Source organism: Hevea brasiliensis, chromosome 6 (assembly GCF_030052815.1).
Source record: "Hevea brasiliensis isolate MT/VB/25A 57/8 chromosome 6, ASM3005281v1, whole genome shotgun sequence".
Lineage (NCBI taxonomy): Eukaryota > Viridiplantae > Streptophyta > Magnoliopsida > Malpighiales > Euphorbiaceae > Hevea > Hevea brasiliensis.
The window spans coordinates 28,719,271-28,728,658 of NC_079498.1; the positions used below are offsets into that span (position 1 = coordinate 28,719,271).

The 9,388-nt window shown below is 31.4% G+C and overlaps 1 protein-coding gene across 3 annotated transcripts; it reads left to right on the top strand.

The window, feature by feature from the left end:
• Window positions 1–943: 943 nt before the first annotated feature.
• Window positions 944–6,924, top strand: LOC110644061 (uncharacterized). Of its 3 annotated transcripts, XM_021796673.2 has the most exons (5): window positions 944–1,081; window positions 2,412–4,017; window positions 4,141–4,490; window positions 4,828–5,400; window positions 6,575–6,924. In XM_021796673.2, exons 2-5 carry the CDS (start codon window positions 2,424–2,426, stop codon window positions 6,848–6,850), a joined length of 2,793 nt encoding a protein of 930 aa, XP_021652365.2. In that variant the 5' UTR covers window positions 944–1,081; window positions 2,412–2,423; the 3' UTR covers window positions 6,851–6,924. The 3 variants fall into 3 exon arrangements, with proteins under 3 accessions (XP_021652365.2, XP_058004516.1, XP_058004517.1); XM_058148533.1 differs by lacking the exon at window positions 944–1,081 and having other exon boundaries at window positions 2,245–4,017; window positions 6,575–6,923; XM_058148534.1 differs by lacking the exon at window positions 944–1,081 and having other exon boundaries at window positions 2,245–4,017; window positions 6,578–6,923.
• The last annotated feature ends 2,464 nt before the right edge of the window (window positions 6,925–9,388 follow it).

Consider the following 9,388-nt stretch of genomic DNA (forward strand, 5'->3'; position numbering starts at 1 on the left):
TGTAGTTATTTAATTATTTACTAAAGAAATAACTTGAAAATCTTTAACGAGATTCTTACATTTAACAATTACCTAATTATAGTGTATGAGCTAAAGTATAATTAAAAAAAATCATATTTAATATGAATAAATTACATATATATTTTAATTAATTAATATTTAATTACTAATATTCATATTTAATATATTTAAAAAGTATATAAATAAATATATAATTTTTTATCGACTTTTTTATGAAATATAATGAATGATATAATTAAATATTGTACATTTCATCTCAAAATAAAGTTTAATAAATTAAAATTTCAACATATTTTATTAAAAATATATTTATTTATTTGCTAATGCACAATATATTGTAAATAAAAAATATTTTTATTTAAATATTTTTAAATACAGGAAGATAAAATTTTTGTCTCTAATGACTAAAATTTCTAACTCTGCTGTTATATCTGATATATCTGTTGGTAAGATAATAATTTTCTTAATGGTGAATAGAATTGATACGAGTTAAAAAATTTAAGATTTAACCGATAATTTTTATAGTATGAGTAGAATTAAAAATTTTAAAAAAAAATATATATATATATATATATATTACAGTTATCCCTTAAGAAAAATATGATAGAAATTATAAATTTGTAGAAATTCTATTGTAATATTTTGCGAATTAGGAACAGATGAGTATTCTGGAAAGCAATATGGGAAAACCACCCAACACAATTGCCTAATCCTAAATGGATGACTTTCAAAGTCATTGTCGTGACTCTGTGAGTGCGGAATATAATGCGTAAGAAACGTTGAAAAGAAAATTTTATTAAATTTATATGATCTGATTTTAAAATTTTATTAAAAAATCTAAATATATTTAATAAATGAAAAGAAAAAGGGTGCCGTATATTACGTTGAAAAAGAAAAAAAAAACGTAACTTACGCCCTAAAAGAAAAAAAATAATAATAATTTTCCTCGGTATTTTCCTCCATTTAAACCCTGAGGCAGCAGACCCAAAGGCAGCAGAGACGCACAGTGCTGCGAAACAAATAAGCACATACTGAAGACAGAGCTTATTCTCTCATTCAGGCAATTCTCTTTCACTCTTCTCTCTTTGTGTTGATATGCTGCTTCAATCTTTCTTTTGCAGATTTTTTTTGTATGGGCATTTTTTTTCATTACATTTGAATGAAGAAATTGTTCAAGCTCATTTTATGTTTCTTGGAGGTTAACGTGTTGCTTTTGTTATTTGCTTTGATTTCAGAGTACTGAAGTCTGTCTCTTATTTTCTCTTTTTGTAATTCTTCTGCAATTTGACAAGAAATCACTAATTTTCCTGCATTAATTTTGACATTTTGTGCCGAAATTTAGTTAATACCTTTTATTTCTTTTTAATTCTCCCTGCAATTTGACTCTTTGGGATGACATTTAATTAGTAAAAAAGGGTAGAGATTCTTAATACCATCATGTTGCTTTTGAAATGAATATTAAAGCAGTTCTTGATCTTATTAACTAGCTTTTTGGGAAACTCTGGGCAATGATTATATTTTGGTCAACTCTACCAAGGATTTATTTAAAAGAGCTTGGAATTTGTAGCCTAAACATAGTTATCAGGAAGGGAACATGGCAGCAGATCAATTAGCAAATTTCACCTTTTTCTTTTGCAAATGCTGCACATACTCTCAATAGCCCTCCTCCAGGATTGCTATAGATTATTCTTTATGGATATCAGTGGTTTTCCCTTCCCATGTGTCCCCCATAGTCCGCGGTGTTAACTATGCACTGCCACGCCCATTGGTTGGTTTCAGCCTATGGAGGGGAAGGTCCTGAACAGTACTGCAATGGGCTGGTTTTAATATGGGGATTTTGATTCAGTTTCGTTTTTTATTTTGGTTTGATTTGGATTGATTCCATCCAATGTTTTTTATTTTAATAGACAAAAGGGCAGGTTCGAACAGGTCCTTTGAATAATTGACGGTTCCGGTTATAGATTTGACATGGCCATTTCCAGACCTGAACTGGAACTTAACCGTTTATGGTATTAACTCTTCTATAACCAGAAAAAGTTTAGACTCAAACTATAAACCTTTTAGTTAAATAGACTCTGATGACATGACAAAAAATTACTTAAATTAAAATTTTAAACTTGTAGTTGATGATCCAAGAATTGGTTTTGTTATCTTTTAACACAAGTCTTCCCTTTTTCCATCTACTTTTCCTTTTCTAATTTCTTTGACTATAACACATAATTGTAAAATTAAAAAATCACAATCCTTTCTATTGTAATTAATTTAGGAACATTATTAATCTATTGCATAGGAGTTCAATAATTAAAGAATATGGAAGTAACCTCATTCTTTCATCATTCATGATTCCCTATTGCAAAGCCAGTTATTCTAAGAAGTTTATGTTGTGTCAGCTATACACGGTTATGGGCAGGAAAAAAGATCTATATTGGAAACATGTGGAAGAATTGGATGGCGACCGTTTTAAATGCATTTACTGTGGACGTGTTTTTTCAGGGGGCATTCCAAGGATTGTAGCTCATTTGGCTGGAGCTACAAACCATGGGATTGACATATGCTTTGAAGTTCCTGCACAAATACGAAAAGAAGCTTATTCAAAACTTGACAATCGTCGAAAAAAAGCTAAAATTGCAATCAGCTCGAGTGATCTCCAAGATAGTCAAGTAATTTCAGCTTCTCCCCAGAAATTGTCAGACGGTACGCACCAAAATGTTGAGTTTTCAAATGCAGATGAGACGGATAAGAATGAAGTGGATGAAAAGCTCATCAAATTCATTATTTCAAACAACATTCCATTTGATGTTATTGAAACACAATCATTTACTGACCTGATGAGGAGCGCATCTAAGTGTCCTGATTATAGGCCACCAGGTCCTCTGACTGTCTTCACAAAAATCATTGCTAACATTGAGATGGAAAGCAAGGTATGCTCTGGAATACAAACAAATGAAGTCTTAACATACATAGATAATGTGAAGGGATCATGGGCTACAACAGGTTGCACATTAAGGCTTGAAAAATTGTGTAACTTCGTTTATGTCACTGCATATTCTCCTGAAGGGTCTCTGTTTATGAACTGCTGTGGAAATTCTCTGCACACGGAGACAGATTTTGATATTACAAGGATTGTTTGTTCTATAATTGAAGATATTGGGGTTGATCAGGTTGTGCAGTTAATCACAAATGATGCTTCAATTTCTCACTCTGCTGGGGAAATGCTCACAATTAAGTATCCCAAAATTTTCAGTACTCAGTGTGTTGCTCAAAGGATTCATGGTTTCCTCAAGGATGTTTATCATAAAGTAGAATGGGTGCAGCTATTAATCCAAAAATCAGAATTAATTATTGGACATTTGAATGAAGATGCCACAATTTTGCAGCTGATGCCTAGATTAAAATTCAAACGTCCTTGTAAGTCTAAATTTGCCTCCTATTATCAAATGCTTCAATCAATTTTTGATGAGCAGTTGTTGTTGCAACAACTCGTTTATTTTCTGGACTCGTTCCACCTGAATTATAAAAAGGACGCAGTGACACAGAAAATTTTCGACATTATTCAAAGTGCAGAATTTTGGAGTGAAGGGCAAGAGCTACTGGAAACTATGAAATCGGTTATTAGAGTCCTTTGTTTAGTGGAATGCTATGGATCAACATCAGGTTATTTATATGAAGCAATGGAAATGGCAAAGGAAGCAATTAAGGCGCAGTGTATTAAGAATCAAAATAAGTATGCTGAGATATTGGACTTGTTTACGAGTCTAAGCAACAATATCATCCATCCGATGCATCTTGCCGCAGCTTTTCTTAACCCTGTTTATATGAATAGTAGAGAATTTGAAGTTGATCCTCAAATGGAGAGAGGCATAGTCTTTATGCTGGATACCTTAGTGGGCAATGAAGAGAAGGAAATTTTCAAAGGAGAAGTGAAGCTTTATCTCAAGAAAGTACCAAATTTATTCACTGTTGCTGCAAATCAATTGTTGCAAACATGTCATCCTTGTGCGCATTTAGTGCATTATGATTTCTTTCTCTTTCTTCTTCTTTTTATAATAAATTCAACCATTAATATTTCTATATATATATATGTGTTTATGCTTTTGGTATCTCATGTTATATATGTAGGTATATGGTGGGAGTTACGGGGGAAATGTCTTCCAGTTTTACGAAAGTGTGCAATGAGAATTTTGAGTCAACCTTGTAAATGCAGTCTGCCTTACAATGCATATAATGTTGTTCAAGAAGAGATGAAAAAGGGAGCAAATTTTTCAAAACATATTCTAATCCTGAGAATGAATATGATGCTCATGGAAAAATGGAGAACTTCAGAAACGGAACCCCTGGAGCCAATTGATCTTGAAAGGTGCAGTAAACTCCCTGATTATACTGATCCTATTAAAGGTTGCGAAGATGATCATCAAATGGGGATGAGTTTGGACAGAAAAAATTTTGATGATAAAAATGCGGCAAATGAGGTACACGTTTTCAGTTCCTTCTTGATATACATTTGATGAAAGAATTTCAAACGAGTGTTATAATTGTGGTCGGTTACCAACTATTCTATATTCAAGGATAATTGCAATTAATTGTTTTCTATAAAAGTTTTAAAAGAAATTGCAATTAATTATAAAATATTTGATAATTTAATAATTGGAATTACTATCATATAATAAAATTAGTAATAATAAATTATTTATTTTTGTTTAATATTATAAATTTTGACTTATTATTAATTTGAACATGACTCCTTATCTTTTGATTATATTGACGGAGCTTAATTTGTAACTCATGGTCATTCCAAACTTTATGCAGGGGCAGGGCCTCCATTCAAACGCAATGTCACCCTTCTCATCCTATGGATTGTGCAGATGGAAAGGAAACATTGCTCGAAGAAGATGGAGAATTATCTACTGCTTATTGAAATTTCTTTCTTTGTATAAAAATTTGGGCAAACAGCACAGAAGGGAAGGATTCTTTTTCGCTCAGGGCCTCCATTCAAATGCTATGTCACCCTTCTCATCCTATGGATGGTGCAGATGGAATGGACACGTTGCTCGAAGAAGATGGAGAACTATCTACTGCTTGTTCAAATTTCTTTCTTTGTATAACAATTTTGGCAAACAGCACAGAAAGGAAGGATTCTTTTTTGCTCTGGACGTCCATTCAAACGATATATCACCCTTTGCATCCTATGGATGGTGCAGATGGAATGAAAATGTTGCTCGAAGAAGATGGAGAATTATCTACTGCTTATTCAAATTTCTTTCTTTGTATAACAATTTGGGCAAACAGCATAGAAGGAAACGATCTCCATGCTTACTTGCCCTGGACTTTCCAATGCCATTGAACAAAGAAAATTTTGATGATGAAAATTCAACAAAGAAGGTACGTGTTTTTGTTCTTTATAGTTAAAATTAGTTTATACTTTCTATTTGTTTTACAGAAAATGATTTATATATGAAAAATATTTTCCATGCAAAATATTTTCTTGAAAAATATTTTTCATGAAAATATTTTCTGTTATTCGGTTGTAATGTTAAATTAATGATATTTATTTATTTCATATATATATATAAGTGTATTCACATTTTAGACTCTGTTTGTTTTACTGAAATGTGGTAATATTTTTTGCATTTTCTGGTGCTTGAGCACTCTGGAAAATTGGTCAACGGAAAATATTTTCCTTGTCAAAGGAAAAACTATATCATTTTTAAGGAAAATGACTTATATTTTCTAAAAGAGGAAGTCATTTTTCATTTTTTAAAATTTGATAATCTTATTAAATTGTGAACACACTTATATATACGTGAAATAAATACATATTATTAATTTAATATTACAACTAAACAACGAAAAATATTTTCATGGAAAACATTTTTTTTTTAAATATTTTTCATATACAAGTTATCTTCCGTGAAATAAATGGAGCTTTAATAAGATTTTCAAAATTTAGAAAACGGAATATGACTTCCTCTTTTGAAAAATAAAAGTCATTCTCCTTAAAAATGACTTAATTTTTCTTTGAATAGGAAAATATTTTTTGTGAAACAAACGGAGCCGTTGACGAAAGAATTTGAAATGAGTGTTATGGTTGTGTTTGGTTATTATTAATTGCATAATTATAAAATATTTGATCATTTAATAATTGGAATAACTATCATATTATAATATTATTAATAAGAAATTGTTTATTTTTGTTTAATATTAAGTGATAAATTTTATTTATTATGTATGAATTAATTTTTTTCTAATTTACATTTTAATGATGTAGATAAAAATATATAAAATTATCTAATATTTTTATTTTTTAATTAATTATTTTTGTAATTTTTATGGCGAGTTAATGTGTTTTAAATATATGCAAAAACAAAAAATATATAAACTTATTATATGTACAAAATAATATAAATTTATTATCAAAAGTATTTTAATTTTTTTTTTAATTTAATAGCATGTTTATTAAAGAACTTTTGAATTCAGAAGGTGTGGTTTGAACTTTTTAGTTATAAATATCTAAAGTTGGCTATTTGAAAATTCATTTTTTTTTTCTTTTATTAAGAAGAGATCAGGATCGACATCACCTGTTACTGAAGAAGAGACCAGGGCTTTTTTGTTGCAAAATGAGCGCGTGACTACAGTGGATCTTGTTGCTAGGTTCAGATCGCGACTGAAAGGATCTGAACATAAGATGGCTTTTTTGGAAATCCTGAGAAGAATTTCTAGGATTCGGAAGACTGGCGGCTCCAGCTACGTGGTATTAAGAGATGGAAGACCCTCTTTACTTCCAGCAGTTGCAGATAACCTCATGGAACTGCAAATGCAACCATCCATGTGAACTCCACCCGGTCCCAAACCCAAAAACACATTGATCTGTGGGCTTCATTGGCTTGATGTTTGGAATATGCTTGTTAGCTTTTTTTTTTTTTTTTTTTTTTTTTTTTAATTTGCTATATCAATTCGGTCTTGGATTTGAAACTCAATATGATTCCAGTAAAATTTAAATATTTATATCTTAAATTCATGATAAATTAAATTTAAATTAATTTTTCCTCTAATACGATATGTTGATGTAAACTTTCTTATTAAGAGAGCCTAACCTCATTTTGTTAGCTATTCAGTGAGCACAACAATTAGCCTTTCTTGATACAAACCTGACACAATGAGAAGGAGAAGTTCCTAAAACTAAAGAAGTGTCTGAATAAAAGCTTCTATCTCCCAAGGGGATTGGTGATAGGAGGGAAGATAACAACCGAATCAGTTGGAGACAGTTACTTTCAACAATTGCTTGAAGTATGCCTCTGCTACTAAGAAGTTGAACTGCTACTCTTAAAGCTTTGGCTTCCGCTGCAAGAGGAGAGGAACTAAAGAAATGTGCTGCACAACCATCTATCAAATGAACTTGTTCATTCCAGACTACCACGCCATATCCAGCTGCTTAAGAGTCCTTGTCAAACGAAGCATCTATACTAACTTTTACCCAACCAGAATTTGGGGGAGTCCAAATCTCTACTTGATTAGGCACTACCCTAGAGGGAAGAGACTCAGAATGATGTTGCGGTATTGCCAATAATAGCACTTCATCAAGAGCATTCTGAGACGTGCGAATCACTTGCAGAGGATCCGGATAGCGGCATTATGTGCCTTCCAAATGTTCCAACACATATAAGCAGCCATCTTCAACTCCCTGCAATCATGAGAGCCTGCAAAATTACTCAAAGATTTCCACCAATCCACAAAGGAACCAAACCCATATATGGTTTATTATTAAGTACCTGAAAACTATACAACTCATGTATTCAGTAGTTTTTGTATTGTTTATATGCAGTTTGTTCAACAATCCAATTTTTTAGTATATATCAATGAACATTTATAGTATAAAAATTGGGTAGATAATAACAAATTATTTATTTTTATTAAATTTATAAATATGATTGCGAAGAACATGTTTATGATACACGAATCGAGATTTTATATTAACTTATTTTACATTCAGATACTACTATCCAAAACTATACCACATTCAAAGAAAAATAGATAACAAAAATTTATTATTTCAATAAGAAGTGTAGTTAGATTATGATTTCTGTAGGAACAAATTTCATTATTTAGTTTTTTAATTCAATTAACTTTTTATATTTAATAAAAAAATTTTATAAGATTTAAAGTTAAAATTATCAGAACTGTGAAGTGTCTGGATTGAACGAATAATTATATTAGGTCTCTACACATGTCAACTTAGGTCATAAAGATATTAGTTCAATTAATATATAGGTCATCCTATGTCATGAAACATGTTAACTCATCTCTAATTTCAAAAAACTAAAAAATAAACAAAATTTTGCAAACATCTAGCTAATTCAATCATGAATTGCAATACTAGTTAATTGCCTACGTAACATTAACCATCCATTGGGCGATATTGTTACCCAAGTCATTCCAAAACTAAAGCATGAGCCTGCCTGTGATGAATTAAGCTTGGCATTTATATGGCTTTGAGTAAACAACATTATTACACTATAGAGATGAGTTAAAGAAGGCCTAATTGGTTTCATACTGCCAGAAGAGCTAATTGACCATTACGATAACTGATGAAGCCTTTGATTGTTGCTTCACTAGTAAGGGTTCCCTTTCAACGTCTCAGTTAAGAAACCTGCAAGACAAAGGGCAAATGAAGTACTAAGGGCTTCTCCTCTCCCAGGCTTCCAAGATGCATTGTCAGGTAGCGACTCAAGCACAAACTTGAATGAAGATAACAGTCTGAATCCAACCATTTCCTCATCTGGGATTCTCCAAAACCACCAGCTATTGATGTCTCGTCCACCAGCATCATCATCGTTCCAGTTCACAAAAGCGACCACGTATCAAACCCAGTTCACGAAGGTGGGAGAGCACGATTTATATAGCAGCGAGGCATGCAATTTCTTTAGCAGTGAGGCACACTATCTCTTTTTAAATGAGCAAGCCCCTAATCTTCAGGGGTGCTGGCAAGATCAATGGAATTAAACATCCAAAAAAAGAAAGAAAATGGTGGGCGGTGGTTCTGGTGGCATGGTGTCTTAGCTCCAATGATTTTGTAAAATGGAAGTGAAGGATCTATGTAATCTATAGCTCTTTACTTTGATCTCCATTGAGGAAAAACTGAAAATTGGAGAACTGGGTCCATAAGCCTATTTTTCTGACAGGTTTATAGAAATTTGATTTGATTTTTTTATTTATATTTTTTTAGCAATAGCGAGTGGTTTTAATTACTATCTTAGGTGCCTGAGTTCTTTATATTTGAATAAAAAATGGAATAATGTCATCAACATGTTCAATTTAACTAAATTTCTACTATTTGGTTTGATTTGTATAGAACTTTCTGTTTAAGAGTAAA